Source organism: Argentina silus (assembly GCF_951799395.1).
Source record: "Argentina silus genome assembly, chromosome: 13".
Taxonomy (NCBI): domain Eukaryota; kingdom Metazoa; phylum Chordata; class Actinopteri; order Argentiniformes; family Argentinidae; genus Argentina; species Argentina silus.
The window spans coordinates 15,207,474-15,229,566 of record NC_139667.1 but is presented as its reverse complement, the minus strand read 5'-3'; the positions used below and the strand labels follow the sequence as shown (position 1 = coordinate 15,229,566).

General features: G+C 43.1%; 1 protein-coding gene across 1 annotated transcript; it reads right to left on the bottom strand.

Moving 5' to 3' along the window:
- LOC310814007 (uncharacterized protein C14orf132) lies at positions 1-22,093 on the bottom strand (the record flags this gene model as incomplete). The annotated part of the gene is made up of 2 exons (XM_083683218.1): positions 1-234; positions 22,067-22,093. 2 exons carry the CDS (start codon positions 22,091-22,093, stop codon positions 1-3), a joined length of 261 nt encoding a protein of 86 aa, XP_083539344.1.

The following is a 22,093-nucleotide window of genomic DNA, read 5'->3' as shown; positions in this document are numbered from 1 at the left end:
TCAGAAGGTAAACGCGTAGACCACTCCGACCACTACGATGTTGCCGATGGTGGCGATGATGGCGATCCACAGCCAGATGGCGTCGGAGGACATGGACTGGTCCTCCTGCTGGCCATGCACGGAGGCTGCCGAGGCTGCAGCGTGGACGCTGGCCGAGGAGTTGAAGAGCGAGTGGTCGCCGCTGTAGTCATCGTTGGGTGAGGAGTCCATGAAGGCCCCCGTCATGACCGGGATCTGGAGGAGAGAAAGACATAAGGAGAGAGAGGGAGAAGGAGAGAGGGGGGGGGGGGGGGGGGGGGGGGGGAGAAGAGAGACAGAGAGAGAGAAAGAAGGGGTGGGGGGGAGATTAGTTCACTGTTGTGCACTGTGTTAGGGTATAGGATTAGATATGTGCGAGAGATATATATATATACAGTACTTTAGGAAATCAAATGGTGTGACTATATGTTTGGTCATTGATGAGTTATCAAGTACCGGACAATTCTTGTCAAAAAGCATGCATTGCAAATCACTGTAGCCTTAACATGTGACTTAGTTGAAAAAATGGTTTTCTTTTGTATCAAGCAAAGACTACTTTGCCACTACAGAACACCAGGGCATTAAAACCCCCTCCCACAGAAAACCCGCTCTCCATGTCCTGAGAGTAGCATGGTTCCTGGTCACACATTAGCAAGTTCAAACAGTATATTAAAGGGACATAACGGATGTATCACGACATCTCTTTAGCAAATGGGAACAAGGTTTCTCACTCCACTCTGTGTTGGTCTCCAGTCTCCACACAGGCCAATCCCACCATGAGAACTAGGGCTTAATTAGCATGGAATAAATATTTCACATCAGGGGAGAGAGAGTGATTTATTGCTTGGGACAATTAGAGCCTCCATGAGGGCTGTCTGATCGCCAGAGCAGAAGTGCATCCTCTGATATGTGCAGTGTGTGTGTGTGTGTGTGTGTGTGTGTGTGTGTGTGTGTGTGTGTGTGTGTGTGTGTGTGTGTGTGTGTGTGTGTGTGCGTGTGTGTGTGTGTGTGGAGAGAGGCGAAGAGTGCTCGAGATGAGAACACTCACTTGCCATGCAGATTAGACAACAGACTCTCACTCCTCTCCTCCGACGAGGATGTTTTAAAAAACAATGCTAAAAATACCTCGGAGGGATGTCAAGCACTCTCAGATACACCAAAACTCTCTTTCGTTCTCCTTTCATCGCACAGACACACACACGCACGCAGGCACACACACACACACACACACGCGCGCGCACGCACGCACGCACATACGCACACAGACACATACGCACACAGACACATACGCTGAGACACAAATGCAAAACCACACACGGTCTCAAGGTCTTCCTTCGCACAGGGATAACAATGTTTAAAAAAACATTCTGTTGCTCTCTAGCCATTGGCCCTTGGTGGTGAATTAATGACATGACACATCTAGTTGTGCGCTCGCTGTTCCACATGAGCCTGATGGGAGCAGACATGCGTGTACCGTACGCAGGGGCCAAGCAGTAACCTGGGACTGCCTCCCTCCCTCCCTCCCTCCCTCCCTCCCTCCCTACCCCCCACTTAGTGATCGCTTTCGCTCAGCCAGAAGGAGACTCAGATTGAGACATGAATGAGAGAAATACTGACATGTTGTTGTACTGTATAGCAACTGTTGTAATCGGAATCATGACCACTACTAATGAGGCAACGTACTGTATATTGACAGACAATCTATATATACCGAGACACACATTTTTTAAAAATGTTTTTTTTTTTGGGGGGGGGGGGGGGGGGGGGCGGGGGGGGAATATTTTCTTGGCACACTTTGGACTCGTACTAATCAATTATTACTTGAATGCCACAGCCTATTTGAGTATTGTTGCTGACCATGTGCATCCCTTCATGGCCACAATTAACCTATCTTCTAATGGCTACTTCCAGCATGATAATTGCAGCATGTCACAAAGCAAAAGTTGTCTCAAACTGGTTTCATGAACATGACAATGAGTTCAGTATTCTTCAGTGGCCTTCCCAGTCACCGGATCTGAATCCAATAGAACACCTTTGGGATGTGGTGGAATGGGAGATTCACACCTTGAATGTGCACCTGAAAAATCTGCAGGTATTGCGTGATGCAATCATGTCATCATGAACCAGAATCTCAAAGTAATGTTTCCAACATCTTGTGGAATCAATGCCACGAAGAATTGAGACTGTTTTGAGAGCAAAGGGCCCTACCCAGTATTAGTTTAGTGTTCCTAATAAAGTGTTCAGTGAGTGTGTGTGTGTGTATATATATATATATAGCATAAGTGCATAAGTTCAACCTATTTTGGAATGCGGCCCGTTTTCTTTCATAAAGTAATTGCTCCAGCAAGTCCGGCACCCTTGAAGTAACATTAAGAGAAGTCAAATAGATATGTTTTTCCGACAAGGTGCAAACACATTCACTCTATATTGAACCTTGAAGGAGAAAATATTGGTACAGTGCACTCGTATCACTCCTTACTCATTCATCCAAGAGATTCCCATGTGCTGTGTAACATGAGGTCAGCCCAGTGAACGGTTTCAAGCTTTAATGGAATGTAAAGAGAGAAACCCTGGTATTGGAACACATCCCCCAGGCATCTGTGCACTTAAGCAGCCAACGAGGGCCATCTCCCAGCTCCCCTGCATTAGTGCTTGGAAACTGATGCCAATAACCATGCATGGGTAAGTGGCATGGGTAATAGAGCTACAGTACTCTACACTGACCTTTTTTAAAGGAACTAAACTGTGGACTGAACTTTCCTGACCACTCCCAGAAGTAGTTGCTACTGGCTGAATGGGCTACAGCCAGATGTATACGACATGAGCAGTTTATTCATGCTACTGTGCCTTAGGCTGAACATTTGAATCAGACCTTGACCGGCCGTTATATGTTTCTGTATTACATTGTCATACAGTACACCTATAGTACTCACATTCTAGCTGAAACAAAAAAAAGGTTATTTGCCTGTTTTGTGAGAACCCTTTAAAAACATATTTTGGGGGGGGTTAGAAGTGAGGGTTCTACATGGAACCCAAAAAGTTCATCCACAGGGACAGCTGAAGAGGTAGAAAGAGAGAGACAGTTCAAGGAGGCTTAATGCTACTGTACACCTGCTCTTACATCTTGATGAATAGGTCCCAGGTGCACCTGGCATTGTGCCTTACTGAGAGCCTGATTACAGGAACTGTTGTGTAGAATGTACTGTAATTGGATCTCAGGGGGATTGCCACCAGTAAGTGGTCCATTAAATGGCCAATAATATAATAAAAAAAATATATATATAAAATAATAAAAGCACTCAACTACTGAAAGCCCAAACAAATACCTTTTAATGCCAACATCACTTGGGGGAGTAGGAAGGAGACAATAACAAATGATGTCACCTAGTCAGGACCATAGCTTTGGTATCTTCCATGGTCCTACTGACCTGGCCATCCTATGAATCTGACGGAAGGGATCCAGGGACTTACAAATGCTTATTCACACAGACACAGTGTGAGTGGCCAGGTGGAACCTCAAGTCTCCAACACGGTTATGCTGGTTGGCTCAGATTTACTGTTTCGGTCTCATTGATTTTCCATCACTCTGACGGCCAGGAGTGTTTCATAATAAATCTAAGAACTCAATAGAACAAGTGTAGCACAGTGATTATGGCCAGACAGACACCTGTGTCAGGCTCAGCAGAGTCAATCTGCTGTCTCCATAGTGTCTGAGTAGCTGTCTACCAAGGTATCTAGAGCACCTCTTTAGGTTGTCTGTACCACTGAGCTTTGAGCTGTCTCTCCTTCTACCTCTACCTCTGTTTCTGTCTGTCTCTCTCTCTCCTTCTACCTCTACCTCTGTTTCTGTCTGTCTCTCTCTCCTTCTACCTCTACCTCTGTTTCTGTCTGTCTCTCTCTCTCTCTCCTTCTACCTCTACCTCTGTTTCTGTCTGTCTCTCTCTCTCCTTCTACCTCTACCTCTGTTTCTGTCTGTCTCTCTCTCTCTCTCCTTCTACCTCTACCTCTGTTTCTGTCTCTCTTTCTCTCTCTCTCTCTCTCTCTCTCTCTCTCTCTCTCTACCTCTACCACTGTTTCTGTCTTTCTCTCTCTCTCTCTCTCTCTCTCTCTCTCTCTCTCTACCTTAGTTGTATTGTATTGTTTTTTTCTTCTGATTTATGTTTATCTGTACCACTGAGCTTTCTTTTGTGAGAAATTGCTATGCAAATAAAATGTGTTGTTATGCTATGTAACCGTAACAGTGCTGTTTTTAATCTTTCAATATAAATGCTACAAGTAAACTTGACTAATTTAGTACTTTGAGAGAATGTATTTTCTCACTAAACTATAATCTTTTTCCTAACATGGTTTAGTCAGTCTCTGTGATGTGTATGAATCATCCAGCGTCTCACATCTTACTGTGAGAACGGAAGCCCAAGGCTGCCCTCTCTGTCTCTTACTCATAAGGTCATGCTGAGATCTCTTTCACTATTGCAGAGAATTGCAAATTACAAAATGCATAGCTCTGCTGTTACAGAGAAATAAAAAAATACAAGTAAAAAACAGTAATCAAAAGCAGGCAGTTACAGTAGTTAATGAAAACAGTTACCAGGGACTTGAAAAATCAAGTCAAGTATGAAATAATTGAGGTTACCAGCTGGGATTTGTATTGTGGTGATAATGAGCGTTGGTAATTAGAGCGGTAGCGTGAAGGTGGGAGTTTAGAGTTCAACCTACAGTAAGTTAAATATTCAAATGCACAAGCAACAAAAGCTGATTTCCCATTCTGACCAGATGAGAGCAGAGCCTAGTGTCTGATTATCACACTAAGATGAAGATCAAGCTACAGTGTGTGTGTGTGTGTGTGTGTGTGTGTGTGTGTTCATATAGGTGTGTGCGTATGGGGGTGTGTGTGTGTGTGTGTGCGTGCTTGCAAGTGTGTTTGCGTGCGTGGGTGTGTGAGTGTGACATCTGGGCAGCTCTTTTCGTTCCAGTGTCTAACTCCTGACATGTGTTACTATGTGTCTGTGTCTGAAATGCTCTCGTCCATGACTCCCTGAGCTGCATGGTAGTCTGTCATCAGAAGAACCAACTTACTACAGTATAGCACCCAAACTCCTGACACCACACAACTGCCCACAAGACAGGGCTGGGGTTGAGGAATGAGGGAATTAGAGCTTTTAGGACTTACACTTTCACCATGACTTAGGATTTCATATTTCCTCTTGCAGAAAATAATCTCCTCTCCTCAAAATGAGGATTTAGAGAGAAGCTTTACTAGTGTGCGTGTGTGTGTGTGTGTGTGTGTGTGTGTGTGTGTGTGTGTGTGTGTGTGTATTACATATAATCTGTCCTTTCAATGTCAAAAGAAGTGCGTGCTTACGACCTTAACAGAAGACCACAGACCTACAGTAGTATCAGTAACCTACAGAGTATGTTACAATTCATTAATTGTATATCAAATGATTTGTAAAAACTGCAAATAGTTATTGTATCTAACATATCTATTTGGCCTAGATTCCATAGCAGCACTTGAAAACGAAATTGATGCTGCAGCTCTACAACAAAATGTTGTGGAGGAGGTCTGACTATCCCTGGTTGTTGTCTTGGGCCATAACATCTATTTTAAATATGTAAAGCGAAAACATTCTGAATCATATGCAGCCGGAGGTCCTTGAAAACTCTCTTGTTGTGGTATGTGACTCAGTGAATTTCATGCATTTTAAAAGTGGGCCTTCTGTCTCCAAACTGTCCCGATGGGAACAGGCCTGACGTAGCCTCTTTCTGGATCTGTTTTGTTGTTTGGACAGTGACAAGTTTATAGATGTGCTCTTGTTTTGACAGACAACAGAAGAGCTGAGAGACTTTCAGAGAGACTTTCTTGTTCTCTGCTGTGTCACAACAATAGTCACACAGGGCCAATGTGGAGTAACAGCAATTGTCATGGGCTTTACATGGCCAGAGCAATACTGAAAAGTACTTTATATGCTTGTGTATATGAGTCATTTGCCCTCAAGCTGTTGTTCATCACAGTGCTGTTGATGTAATTGTGGTCTCCTCTTGACTAACCCTAACTCAGTGGGCCTTAAAGTGTATTAATTTATCAAACGTTTGCTTATTAAAAGTGTGTGTGTTTATATACTGTATATACAGTATCATTAGAATGTTGTTATTATAATGATCATGTTATTATTGTATATGTATGTTGTTCTTGTTTTCTGTTCTCTTTGGACCCCAGGAAGAGGAGTGCAGCAGCTAATGGGGATCCTGATAAACAAATAAACAAATAATGCAGTTTCTCTTTCATGACTTACTTTCTGAATATATAATTTAAAAAAGCAGTTATGGCCAGTTTGAGAACTGATTAAACTTATAGTACTGTTTCCCACCATGCGATAGCTTTCACAAATTACAGAAAAAATGCTTTTCTTCCACAACAGAAATCCATTAATCATTCATACAGTATGAGCACACATTTTAATTATGTATAAAGCGGATTAAATGTGCAGCATGTGTTTTAAAGTATAGCTTACTCTCAAGAACACATCCGATCTTTTCCAACACACATCCTTATCCTGGCACACCGCCTACAGTACCATCGTTTGCATTCCTTAGTGCACAATTCCCATGTTTGTGTGAATCTGAAATCATGTATTTTTCATATGAGCTTTTCAATAAAAAAACACCCTCTCCAATCATCTCCATCTCCCTGCCACTTAGATTAAAACAGCACACATGAGGACGTCTTACCCTAGACTTTGATTGCTGCTTTTATGATATGGTTATATACAGTTATATACCTTCACTTTTTCCACATTGTGTTGTGTTATAGATAATATTGACAAAGCGAAAACACGTTTTTAGACATTTCTGCAAATAAAATTGAAATAAAGAAATACCTCATGTACAGTACATGAGGTATTTCTGTGTTTAAATTGTATTATAATTATAATAATAATAATAATTAATATTATTGTCAATATTATTATCAATACTATTATCCATCTAATGTAGTGGAAAGCATGTATTGTCATTTCCATGTCCATAATGGTCCTGGTGGTAAATCACCAGGGGAGGCTGGTGGAGGTAGAAATCGGAGGACGGAGAAATCGGAGAAGGGGCTCACTATCAGAGGACGGGCTACACTAAAGACCCATCTCTTTAGGCCCCTGCCTAAAAGTTAATAAATACTGACTTGGATACCCTACCATCTTGTTCCTTCTCTTAAGTTATGCTATCTTTATGGTCTAACTTTAACAGTGTGCTGAGGTCCTTTCTGAAAAATGAAAAAAAAATGAAAAAATCCATGTCTCCATCCTATCCACTGATGTCATTGTGGCTTTAAAAGTGCTCTCCCTGCACTCAATGAGCTCTGTGCCCGTTGCCTGGGGGATGCGCTTAGCAACAAATAATGGCTTTTCTTGACGACCACAGGCGGCTGACAGTGGGGTGAAGTGGAGGGTTGCTCTTCTCTGATTGGATGCTGCAGGGCATGAGATAATATTTCCGGGCTCCGCCCATACGTTTATTTGACGGTAACATGTCAAGGATGATACCCAGCAGCTAACCAAAACACACACACACACACACACACACACACACAGACACACACAAACACACACACACACACACACACACTAGGGTCTTCTATGCATAATAAGGCTTTACATAATAAGGGGGAAATGCATCTCCGGCAGAAAAAAATGATCCGAATTCAAACACCAAAGAGATGTCTCTCAGACATGCGGGTGTGTGGGGGTAAAATGATGTGAACCATCCACGGTGCTCATTTCATCTTGTGCTTGCATCAGCCTCCCCCCAGCTCCATCCAAGCCTACTCCTTCACCACTGCAATATTGAGAACATTTCAGGGTGGAGGGGGAAAGAAAGGCCTTAATTGAATCTCCACTCAAGTAAGACTTGGTTCTGCGGGCAGCAACTGTTCACACTGAGCTTGCTCGAAAAACACGAACAGCAGCCGGAAAAACACCATAACACTGTGAGTCTTTGATCCGCAGTAAGCTGCATGGCAGAAAGGCAATAAGACCTAAGAAACGTCCCTGCCACTGTCAGAGATGAGGATGACGAACAGCTTTTTCCTGGGGCCACACTAGCTGTTGTGTGAGTGATGCATGGTGGTATTGCATTCTGCTTGTGTGTGTGAAAATTATTCTCAGTGCTGCGATTTGTAAATAATCATTGTAGTGGTTATCACTATGACTTATTGAGCTGTAAGGTATAGCTTTCCTACGATCAACCATGTTTGATGCTGAAGGGTACATCTGACGTCGACTGAAGCATTCCAAATCTCAGGGTACACAACATGCTCTCTACCTCTGATGCCTGACACTAGCCTTGTTGAGTACGCAACTCCACTTGCAACACAGGAAAATTCAATTTCTGACGTCAACTGAATCATTCCCCTCTCAGGCTCAACCTCAGGGTTATCAAGAAGCTTTACATTAGATAATGAGACTTCCTCTGTGGTGATGTATACATCATTAGCCATGCCTGAATCCTGCCTTGTATACAAGTCTTTGACAAGTAGCAGCAATAATCACTCCATCACTTCCAGTCACATCAGTGGAGAGCTGGACTCAAGTAGAGTACTACAACATGGCCAGAGTCCAATGATAAACATTAGCATACTCCTATCCTTAGATTTCACTGCACTGTTGAGAGGTAGCTTGTACTAAGCATGTCATTATACATTTACACCTGTATTCTGTGCACATCATAAATAAACGTTGATTTTGATTTCCAATGTGATTGTGCATAGGATTGACAGATACATGCTAATACCACAGTATAGGGCAGCCTACAGTGCAATCTTACATTTCCTACACAGTCAAATGCCTTTGGCCATTAAGAGAGAGAGAGCATCATACTGAACTCATATGGACTGCTGATGGACTTGGTGGTGCTGTAGTATGAGCTTTCACTGGTAAGGGCAATATTGTCAAGCTCATGATCGCCAAGGGATACACAACTTCAGGCAGAGATGGCCCCTTTACTAAATGCTCTGTCTCCATGATCTCTGAGAGTCCCCTGGGACACACGACGTATCATGGCCGCTACATATCATGATGTATATCATCCTCTGGAGCATACATCTCTAGCAGGAAAATAACAGAAATAGAGGAAGAGAAGCAGGAGAGACAGATGGAAGGACGGACGGACAGACAAACAGACATGCGGGCGGACGAACAGAAAGGCAGGCAGACAGATGGACAGACAGACAAACAGACATGTGGGCGGACGAACAGAAAGGCAGGCAGACAGATGGACAGACAGACAGAGACGGACAGAAAGACAGACAGACAAACGCACTCTCTCTCTTTCAGACGTACATGGTCTGTGTGCAAACATGCTGTGTCAATCAATACACACTATTTACATTTCACTAGACAAATGCCTTTTGTGTTGAAAGTGTGTTAGCATATTCCAGTGACCTCAAACTATCTTTCTCGATGTGGGCCTAGTGTGGTGTAATATGCAGAACTGTCATTGTGAAGAAGCACTCCTAATCACTTCCAAAAAGCTCCTAGTTATCTCTTCCCAAACACATCTCAAGAGATGCCTGCATAGGAGTTCCCGCTGTCCGATTGTTAAGTCATTTCCATAACTCATTCTGAAATGTAATCAAAAGGACAGGTTACGCTTTTATGCTTTGTCAAATGCCTCAATGGGAAAGCCAAGCAATTACTAAGGACAGGAGAGAAGATAAGTGAATCCAGAAATAGAAGCCTTATGATTTAAATTTGACTTTCCATTCTATTCCTGCCATTTGTCAGTTGATCAGCTGCCAGCGTGACACTATTTTCATTCACCAGTAAACTTATCTTACGTTGAACGAAACACAAGAAGAGTTGCTAAAAGCACAAATAACACAGGGACAAAATTTGTATGTAATATTCAAACCCCTCGGTAACTTGCTGTGAAAGAGAATAATCCTTCCTCACTGCCAAGTGGGTACGACTTCCTATGATGGGCAGTATGTCAGCTCTACAAATATACACAGTACATTCCTAAACAATTTATAGCACCTATGACCGGTTTATTCAGCAGATGCAAGGCAGTGTTTCTGTGCATACAGTTAACCTGGCTAAAGTGAAACTCGATGTCTATGGTACTTGGTACCTGACTTCAGAGTCTGGAGAGGCCTGTTTGGCATGGTGAGTCAGTAATAAAGGAGCTGTTCCCTAAGCTGGTTGGTGTACCCCCTGTATCTTTTACCTTGTATCTTTTTGAATTGAACGAACCACAACCACGTTTGTTTTAAGAACCGCCCCATTGCTTTTCGCTGCAATGAAAGGAGCAAGGAACCAGATGTCTCGCCGAAATGCAAATCCAAAGTCTGTGAGAACCAATCGATGCACCTGCTCAGAAGCCGGGTCAAATATGGACCGCTTGAAATGGGAGTTAATGAGAGTGAGGAGACCAAAGTGAGTCCAGCGCTCGTTGTGTACCACATTGGTCTAAATTCAGTCCTCCGGTACCTTCTGTTCAGTATCTACTGCTGGTTGACAGTAGCATTTATGAATGTTTTGCAGTCAGCCTTAGGGTGTTACATTATCCATTGCTTATAAGTGTGCTATGTTGACCTAGTTATTTAAGGCCCTTACATGAATGTGGTAACCATGCTTCTAGTGTGGAACTGAGACACAGTACTGGAAGTGAGCGACAGAGGGAAAGAGGCCACTGAGGATCTTAAGCCGCCATTCCCTTACCCCTCCACAGACATGACTAACATTTGTATTTTGTATACTATGCAGTACGTGTGTGTGTGTGTGTGTGTGTGTGTGTGTTCGTGTGCGTGTGCGTGTGCGTGTGTGTGTTTGTGTACAAGAGGTCAGCAGAGACACAAATCACTGACGTGAAGATGGGTTTCTTCATTGGGTTGTTTACAAACACACACACACACACACACACACACACACACACACACACACACACACACCTCTCTCTCCCCCCCTCTCTCTCTCTGTTCAGTGACATTCATACCTTTAGTTCCAATGTAATTCCCTTCCCTCTTCATTCTGGACGTGCTGTCCATTAATCACAGGTCAATGGACAGATTTCCACCTCTTGTATTTCTTAAGTACTATGACAGATATGTATTGAAATGTGTAATGAGGTGGGCGGCTGCGGCACGGGATGGTGTCTAGGGGTGGGTGGTGGCATTTATGAGCAGACAAGAGACCGCGGTGTCAAATTGATACATTATATTGCTTGTAGAGAGAGAAACAGGGTCTTTTATGAGGTAACAACAGTAATTACAGCTCCAACACAGGTGTTCCTTCAGATCTTGAACATCTGGATGGCTTACCAAATATCAATACCACAAGGAAGGAGCCAAACTATGAAAAATATGTTTCCAGTTCAATTAAAATAGACACTCGAGGAAGCATGCTCAAACTGTCTGAGGGTGCCATTATATTCTAAGTGTTCTATGTTGACCTAGTTATTTAAGGCCCTTACATGAATGTGGTAATGTGTAGAACTGAGACACAGTACTGGAAGTGAGTGAGTGACAGAGGGAAAGAGGCCACTGATATTAAGCCGCCATCCCCTTACCCCTCCACAGAGGGTGTGTGTGTGTGTGTGTGTGAGTGTGCACCGTAATGGCTGCCTGGTTGTTTCGCTTTCAATATATATATATATACTTTTCTTTTCTTTTTTCCTGTGATTTATATTGTGAACACCTTTTGATCAACTGTTGGTTTTTATATTTAATTGTATTCGTTACATTAATCTACTAAAAACATAATTGAAAATATCAATTTCTAGGATTACCACACCAGTGGACAACCAGCTCGCTTACTCCTCAACATTCCTTTATGGCTTTCAAAAAAACCAAACAACGTTTGCAGTGAGATTAGAGCTTACTACAGTACAGTGGAGGAAGCATACAAGAGGAATCAGAGCAGGACACCGTCAAGCCATGAAGCCTAACTCCTCCAGGGATGCCATCCCTCTCAATGTAACAACTGCTGAGGTTAGGAACCCTGGATCCACCCAGAGACTGTGGCCTGTCACTGTCGCTTCCTCACAACATCACCATGACGATCAACATGTGCATCAACATCCTGCCTGTCTGAGATCCTTGGCCATGTCTTCTCAACCCATCAGAAAGGAATTACATCTGAAGTTTGCCCTGTTCAACACCCCGATCTCTAAACAACAAGAGCCTCAACCTCAACAAATTCATCACTGACAACAAGCTTGGTTTCCTCTGTCCAACTGAAACCTGGCAATCTCATTTGAATGCCTTGGCTTTAAACTGCCTCGGCCTATAGCACTGACCCACCCCCCACCTCGCCCCATATCACCATCGGTTCTACTGTTCAGTGATTTCAACATACAGTACATGATTCTACTGATTGTGAAATAGCCACTGAATGCCTGCAGTTGTTTTAACATCACCATCAACATGTTGACTTCCCCACACAGAGCCGTGGCCACATCCTCGACCTGGTATGCTCCGCTGGCATCAACGTTGGAAATCTGTCTGCCACTGACCTCATCATCTCTGACCACCAAGCCAATCGGTTTGTTGCTGACATCCCCATAACTGACCTGCAGCAGAAACGCACCATTATATTCCAGAACCTCAAGGCCATCTCCCCTGCCTTTCTCTCAGCCTGACTCTCAGCGACGATCTCTGACTCCCCCTGACTCCCCCTGACTGAGTCAGACTGCCCCAGAGAACTGGTTCATTTCTACAATGACACTCTGTCCACCTGCCTGGTCAACTAGTCCTCATGAAAACCGGATCAGTGTCATTCACACACTCTGCCTCCTGGAACACCCCTGAGCTGTGTCAACTCCACTCTAGAGGACATCAACTTGAGCGTCTCTCCAAGAGACACGGTTACAAACAACACCAGCAGCCGTACAAAGACTCTCTCCAACGTGCTTGCTCTTCCTACTGGTTCCTATTACTCTGACTTCATTCAGTCCAACAACCTCTATGAGTCATTACAGTTTGGCTTCCGATCCCAACATAGCACTGAAACAGCGCTCCTAAAAGTCCCTAATGATCTACTGCTCTCTTCTGATGCCGGATCCCTGAGCAGAATCCTCCTTGACCTCAGTGACATCATAAACTACACCTCAACACAGGCCTTGAGACCTGCCTCAGCATAACTGGCACTGCCCCAAACTAGTTACATATTCTACCACTTAGACAGAAAGCACTGCCTCTCCATCCATCATCCATCAACAACTGCAACACAGCTTCTGTCACCCAAGGAGTGTCTCAACAATCAATGCTTGGTCCTCTCCTCTTCATCCTGTACATGCCCCCTCTCGGACAGATTATCCGTCGCCATGGCCTCTGGTTCCATTGCTACGCCGATGACACTCAGCTTTACCTCACCACCAAAACAACTACTGCAGCCACCCACTCCACCCTAATAAACTGTCTCCCTGACATCACATCCTGGCTACAACGCAACTTCCTCAAACTGCAACAAATCTGAAATCATATTAATTGACCTCAAATCCCTCTCCCACTGTGCCCAAAATGTCACCCTCAACATTGATGGCTTCACTGTCTCCACCCAGGTACGTAACCTCTGCGTCATCCTGGACTCCACCCTCTAATTTGAACCTCATGCTAAATGGCTGTGTCATGGCTAAAACAGTTTTCTTCCACCTCAGGAATGTTCCGCCTGTCCTTCAATGACGCAGAGACTCTTTTTCATGCATTCTTAACATCCAGACTGGACTACTGCAACAGTGTTCTCTTTGGCACCACCAACAAAGTCCTCAACAGACTCCAATACATACAGAACTCAGACACCCATTTGCTTACCAGAACCCACTCTAGTGACCATATCACCAAAATGTTTCCTCTGGCTCCCAGTCAGATTCAGAATCCAGTTCAAGATTATCCTCACCACCTAGTATAAGGCCCTCGACAACATGATACCCCCCCTATCCTATGGTCAACTGATGTGTACATGGCAGTGTCTTTGAGTACTGAGAAAAGCACTATACAAAATAAATGTGTTATAATTATTATTATTATTATTGCATGGCAATTATGTATGTTAAAACATTTATTGTTTATTGTGTTTAATATTAAATAAACTAGAGCTGTATTCATTGCAGAAACAACATTCTACTTTACTCTCCAAGCGCTTCAAAACCTTATGGGAAAAACTCAATAGGTATTGTTTGCAGTTCTTCTATAAATAGCTCTCGGGCAGAATAGTGAAACAGTAGGGGTGTGGTACAACATATGAGAAAGATATGAATTTTAATGAAATCCAACCTCAAGCGATAAGATAAGTTCTGCCAACAGAGGCAAAGACAGGTTTAGGAGAAGAACAAAATAGAAGAGGAAAGTTTGGTACAACATTGGGTATTTAGTAGATGCACATGTCTTGTCAGCAAAGATAAGCTTTCTGCTAAGAATTGTATCATAAATTTCTGTAAATATGTATAAGGCAAAATACCCACATTTATTTATCACAATATTTCAGCCCAAGTGAAGGAAATAATCTCCAATACAGTATATGACATTCTAAATGATTTGCATAAGAAATGCCACCAATTGACAATATTTACATTATTACTTGCAATAGAATGAGCTGTGTTATAGAAGGAAATGTAGAGCAAGTTAGCATTAGCATATTAAACATGTGGAGAAGGTAAAGGATAAAGAAAGATTTGTCTTATTTGATCAACGCATAGTGGTGATTTATATAGGGGTAAAGCCTATAAGCTACAGACTGAGAAGTACAACAAGCAGTCTACCTCAGTCAGAGAAAGAGACTTATCTTTCAATGACACATCAACAGGAGAAAGATAGGAAGGGAACAAAACTGAATATCAATGAACAAGGTAATCAGACATCAATTGAGTCAATTCAAAGGCACCCGGGTGACAAATTTGACAAGGTGGTAAACAGTATTGTTTCTAATGAGGTAGAATAGATCATGTTCCTGTCTTGTTTGGAGAGAGAGAGAGAGAGAGAGAGGGAATATGTATAGTAATCAAGTGTATAATGTGTATGGTATCAGTATCAAAGTAATACCTAAACATACAGAATAATCACAAATTATGAATGGGACCTAAATAGAATATTCATATGAATGCATTATTCATACATGCCAATGAGAACAACAGCCCTATAGGACGTGATACAGGATCATGTCATGCACTGGGTGGTTTGGAAGCCCACCAAGATTACTATTACCTCATGCTTCCCCGTGAGGTATGATTAAGTCTCCCTTCACTCTCTGTAGAACTTTGATTCAATATGCAATCACTCATTCACTGGGGTCCAGAATAGCACGAAGATGTTATTGAAGTTGACAGCGAAATGCAAATACGTACTGTATGTTTGCTGGAACCATGCCACAACAATAGCTTAGGATGTCATGTGATACAATATGGCATTTGAGACACTTTATTGATACCCCACGATCAGGTTAGGCATAGAAAACCCCAGTAGCTAGGACTGGTAATTGGGTAGCTGGCTTCTTTGACACGTACCTCAAGAATAATCCATGCTGGATGCACACTGGCCCCCCACAATTTCCAGCTTGTCAGTGGATTGACACCACGTAGGGAAGATAAAGGTTTCTCAGTTTGACAGGAAACAACTAAAACCTCTGGCTGTTTGATACATTCTATGACCAGCAGCGGTTGCCCATGACTACAACCTATGACTCGCAAAGACAGATACATTACATCCCCCAGAATCCAGTGATGTGTCCTCAGCACCCACTTTCATGTGTTCAATCCATATCATTTGAGGAGAGAATTCTTATTATATGCATAGAACATATCAAATTCTAGAATTCAAATTCTAGGGTTACATTGTTCCACTTCCATGTTCTGTCCTATCTGTCCTATCTACAGGCCCATCAACAATAAACCGGTAGACCTTGAGGAGGTCTTGCTGTGCAGAGCCTGACCTCCCCTCAACCCATGCAGTGCAGATAGCATCAGCTTTTTATGGGGACATGTCAAACAGGGATGATCAGCTATGTTGGACATCTCCATCCTCTCCACTCTTGGACATCGCCATCATTAACTTGTAACGAACTAACTAGCTGGCTTCTTAAACAACTCGAGGACAAAAACTAAATGAAAAACCACAGTATGAGGGAGGATAGGAGCTTCCTCAGGCTTAACAGAATTTAGTGCTCCGTGTTCGAAGAAGATCTAATGACATCATTTTTCGGGGGGGGCTCCATCTCAGATTGCCAACATACAGCAAGGATAACAGGCGTTGTCTTGGAGGTACATCGGTTGTGAAAAGAGGCTATCTATTCATCAACTATGAATGTATAAAGCTCTTTGTCTTCCTCATTATCCACAACACAGCATCAGCTGCCACCCTGCCACGTACCCCAGTCTCATAAAAGTCTCAGCGAGACGCTGTACATATATGTTGACGTCTTCATAAAAAAGTAAAATGTGCATATTGCTTTGTCTTTGGATGTTTACAGCCAACCTGATCAGCATTTTGTCTAGTGCAGCATACAGAGGCATTGTATTGTATATAAATAGGATATACGGTAACCTTCCCAAATTAATCAATCTGCTTTGAGTTATCAGGTACGTTTTGTAACCTGAAAGGGAGCGTGGTTTGACATCACCTTTGCCTGATATCTCACTAGAGTACATTTTGTGAAGCCAGAAATGCAGACGTTTGATGTTTACTCACAGACAGCAGAGATGGTTGAAGTAAAGATAGTCGGAACGCACCATAATTAACTTGACACTTATATCAAAGGGGGTCATGCAGTTTGCTGGAGTTGTTCTTTCAGAGGATCAGAGACTTCATCTGAAAGCCACAGCTCAGAGTTGGGAAAGTGAACTCATAACTCATCAAAATTATGAAGCACCATTATTACAACCTCCAAATCAGGATAGACATGCAGTAACAAATGCCCTAAGGCTAAAAATGCAGGTGGTCTGCATTTAAGGATTACACACACAAACTATGCATTATCTGTATGCAACAGAAACACATTAATGATTGGCACCACATAGAGGCTCCTGCACTCACACGGGGGGGGGGTAATAAGAAAATAATCTCCCTTGTGAACTGTTGAACTTCCATTTTCCTTATCACTTCAGTGAGTGATACAGTACCCGACTCTCTGGTCTATCTTCGAGTGATGCCTCTTCCATTAGAGGGGTCCTTCCTGGGTCAGATGTCACTTATCTGCCACATCGTTTCACCAGAGACCTGCTAGACACAGAAGCCTTTTCACAATTGTTAGGAGCACGACTCGCGTCCTCTCCTCAGTCCCCCACTCGCTTCTCCCTCAAAAAGCGTTGGAGGAGAATATGCAAGGGGAGGAACCTAGATCTTCTCCTCCAATGCGTTTTCAGTAGGAAGCGAGTGGAGGACAGAGGAGAAGAGTCCTGTTCCTAACAATTGAGAAAAGGCTAGATAGTGGAGGAGGAGGATGGAGGATGAGGACAGAGGAGGAGGAGAATGGAAGAGAAGGAGGAGGATGGAGGAGGAGGAGGAGGAGGACGGAGCAATGTGTACCTCTGAATGTAATGCAGCATCTTGTATTAATACAGCACTAATAATGATGGTGTTGTGGAGCGTACATGTCACAGAGGGTAAGCAGTGATATGATTATAAGCTCAGCTATATGACTGTCAGCCACCTCTCTCCTCTTTACTCATTCAGCTGAGGCAGATAGGATTACAACCCGGTATTAAGCAGGTATTTACATATTACTTAGTAATTGCATAGTAATTACACTTTGGTGTCGTTGAGCTTCATTGACATTTACTGAAATTCAATGAGGAGGGATGGAGGGGAAGATTCTGTGAGGTAGGTGTAGGATAGCACTGCACAGGCAGTTTCCACAGGAGCTCAGTGGAGTGGATCAGTAATGAGAAATACCAATAGCCAGCAGCACAGAGAGAGCAGGCAGACTGAGGGATGAGACCTCAGCCAGAATAAACTGGAACGCAGGCGGGCCTGGAATGACGAGGAACATCTCCTGGGTGTCACAGTGTAAAAGTGATGCTACGGGTTCATTTGTGTCATTCCAGCCTACATTTCGAAACGTAGCGCTAATGAGCAGAAACGGGTCTCTGTCGGGTGCCCACAGTGCCCGCAGTGTGGTGCGTATGCGTGTGGATTCCACGCGTCCCAATGCCACGGGGGGCTGATAAACTAGGGATTCTGTGGCTGAATGAGGTAAGACAGTGATTAAATTCATAGATTCTATTTGTACGAACTATACATTGACCATCCATCCCCTCTCGTTAAAAGAAAATGTGAGCATCGAATACTGACTATAGCAGCTTTACTCATTCAGGGATGAGGATGGGTGCTTGAGAGTGTGTCTTACCAGTTGAGCAGCACAAACAAGCCTGAGGGAGGGCCCTCAGGGGCTGCAGTGCAGACAATAGCCTGTAGGGGTCTGGTGTCTGGGTCTGGGTCTGGGACTGAGGGACAGATCTGTCAGTGATGCATGACTTTGATTGGCCAGTGCGGTCCAGAGCACTTTGACACTTTGACAATAAAAACAGTAGCTTGCCTCACTGAGTGATTGATGAGGGCAAACTTGACCTCAGATGGTGTAGGGTCGGTGGGGTCATTCAAGTGTGCAATTTCTCTTTGATATTATATGAGTTATTCCTGCTAGGATCAGCACCTTGCTGCACAGTGCTTTCATCTTCTCTTTGATTCTAAAGGATGAATACATGCTGTCTCTATGGTTCAAGTTTTGCTTTGATATGGACGAATACATTATATTTATGATCATCTGTAAGCAACAATATGTGAATATTACATTCAGTACATTCTGCCTCTTGAGCAATAATAAGGGCTATATTTGAACGGAGTAAAAACCAGTCTTAGCGCAAATGTGGGCGCTGGCGGGGGTGCATGGGCTAGGGGGTGCGTCAAGGGGGGTGTCTGAAATATTATTATATTGTATACTATTTTCAAGGCCTGAATTTTTCAGTGCCACTGATGGCAGTTGGCCTGTTCAGCACGCCTCTATTACCTACTCCACCCACTCAGCGCAGAGAGGCAGCGCCCCAGCGCTGTGGTAATTTCACCTCTTACCGCCGGCACAAATTGCCAATGCGCCTGAATTTGGGTTAGGGTTAGGGTTAGGGTTAGGGTTAGGGTTAGGGTTAGGACCTGTGTCCATTTTGCACCGGCTGAAAATAGAGCCCTAAAAGAGATTACACCGTAATGTGTCTTGTATGAAAAAGGAGACAACATGTGCCCTATACTGTATGATATTCCCTCAGTTGCATTGTGTGTATTCTATTGAAACACCATTATAATTTTTAGACCTCCATCATTGTATCTATTGTCGACAGCATAGAGAGTCAGCTTTGTTGTTCTCAACTTAGCATTCAAGATCCGTCGTGGCGTTACTGTTGCCACCTACTATTAAAGCATGTTGTGTGATGGATACTTGAGGATGTCGCCACTCTAGAACTGATGAAGCATGGTCTTTTCATCTCTAACCACCGAGCCATTGCTGCCATATGCAAATCATTCATCAACACACGGTAGGAGGCATTGTTGTGAAGAAAGAACACTTCTATTGAGAGTTATTCAGCGATTGTACACACCATTTCAACAACAAAAACATGACTGTGGCAGCACTCCAATTAAATAGAGTGTAGTCACGCACTGAACCGAGAAGCCATGGACATGACCTTTGGGTGTGCACCTTCCATGTTTCCAGGTTGCAGCTGGACAGTGTTGGTGTCTGCGTGGTCCCCCCATCCCCAGGGTGGCGCTGACTGAGTTGCTGTCTGCTGTGACGTCGGGATGTCCCACACTCATCATGACAATTTGTATATTGTACTTTCTGCCTGCCCAAACTCCACATCTATTGCACGCCTGACCGTCCTGGTAGGGGGAACCTTCTCTGAGGAGCCCCGCCCAAGGTTTCTTCCATTTTTTATTTCCTGTAAGGTTTTATTTGGGAGTTTTTCCTTGTCCTCTGCGAGGGTCTAAGGTCGGGGGGTGTTGTGTACCATCACTTATTGTCTTTCATATTCAGGCATTATGAAACCGTTTTAGACTGTAACAGTGATTAAGGGCTATACCAATCAATGTGAATCAAAAAGAACGGAATAGAATTTTAGTATCCATTACCATTATTTGTACCATCCTAGCATGTTTATGGCAAACTCCCACCACAAACCAGACCTGTTATTTGACTAAGATACACATTCATCCTCTCTTTTATTGCCCTCTGTGACCTGTGTGAGGTAAAGAGAGAGAGAGACAGCTTTCTATTTCACTATTGGTCCGTATTGCTTGAGTTTTACTAGAATAGTGCTTTAATTATCTATTACCATTGCTTGTATCATGTTAACATGTAGGTTACTGCTGTTTATTTATTGTTTTCCTATTTCACTTTTCTTCTATTGTACTATTATTTCTTTGATTTGTATGTACAGCACTTTGAGCTGCAGTCTCTGTACGAAAATGTGCTCTATAAATAAATGTATAATTAAATGTATTGGGACTTTTGCTTTGAGACCTCTAGGCTTAGAAAGACGTGTGGCACCACATCCAAAGCAATGTTATTGAAGAGACACATACAGTGCTGTACTTCACATAGAGTGAAAGAACAACATTAACAGAGCTGTGTACTATGCTGTGCCAGCTCTGCCAAAACCTTTCCACCTTGCAGACACTGGTTTTTCCACAGCTTGGCAAAAAGACATGAGAAAGAAAGAAGAGTTATTCTCTTTAGAAACCAAATTGATAATTACGTGCAATGCATGTCTTTGCTCATCTTGTCTTCTCTGCCAATCCTCTCTAAGTACTGTAGGGTGAAGGTTGACAGGTCCACAACCCCAGCCACTCCCTGCAGAACTGCCAATCGCTGCTGTACTTACTGCAGGGAAACATCTACGGCAAAATCCTGCGGGCTCATTTGAAAAGTTTGACTTCACAGGAACTTTTATTCTCTTTAGGAGTTAAGTTATGATTGGCATCAGTCATCCTTTAGAGACAAAGTGGTGGAGAAGGTCTATCAGTTTCCAGCCAGCGCCGGTCCGCTGAGATGGATGGACAAAAAAAGCACCCTCTGTTTTTCTCATTGCAAAGTCAATCTTCAAGACTACCAAGGACAGCTGCTCGCATTTGTTCTGAGTCACCATTACTGGCCACTCAGAGCTCTGAAATGAGTTTCACCTTCGTTCAATTAGCCTGTCCACTCAGAGAGAGAAGTACGCTTCGAAAACCTGCGTGCCGAGACTGCTTTAAAGGCATTAAAAAAGAGCTTTTTGGCGGACAGAAGACAGGAATTGTGTGGATATCAGAGAAATCTGCTTAGGTCAGGGTTAGTATGAGGAGTTAACTAACTCATTTGAATGTATACAGTACAATGCCCATGCTTCTCATTAAACCATGTCAGTAGCAGTTTAATTAGGTGAATTCAATTCATGAACTCAAACGTCCTTATAGAGAACAATGGGCCCTTTGTCCATTCATTAATTGAATAGTTTTTCTGAATTGGCTGAATTAAAATGGAATATGCACAACTGTGACTCGTGACATGATGCAGTATGTAGGCAATCTTTTTTCACAAGGGTCAAGGTGAAAGTCAGTGAATGTAACACAGCTCATCAGTGTCCTTGAATGCCATTCAGCAATGTCTCTCTATACAGAATGTTTATGAGAAATGTCTCCTAACATGAACCTGTACAATAGTATGAATCAGCCCTGATGAAAATGTAGTAAAATATGACAAACGTCAAACTGTGCAACACTGACAGATGCAACTAAAATAGTGGCCTGACAATATAATGCCTACAGTTAGAAGTAAAACTGACAGGCCATGCATGCATTAAAATGAAATAGATGGGTGTCACGGACATACAATCCCGTTAGGATTTAATTTGTAGGATAAATAGAGATAACTAGTTATCATGTATTTTTCAAGATGCGCATCAACGCCAAACAAATTAGCCTGAAGACAAAAACAGAACTTGTTGACGTGCCACGCCTCCTAATTTGATAACACAAAAGTTCGGACAGGCTTTCACTTTCCCCACATCTTTGGAAATAACATTAACAAAGCGCTTTTCTTACCTGCGCAGCCATGAATGACAGATCCAT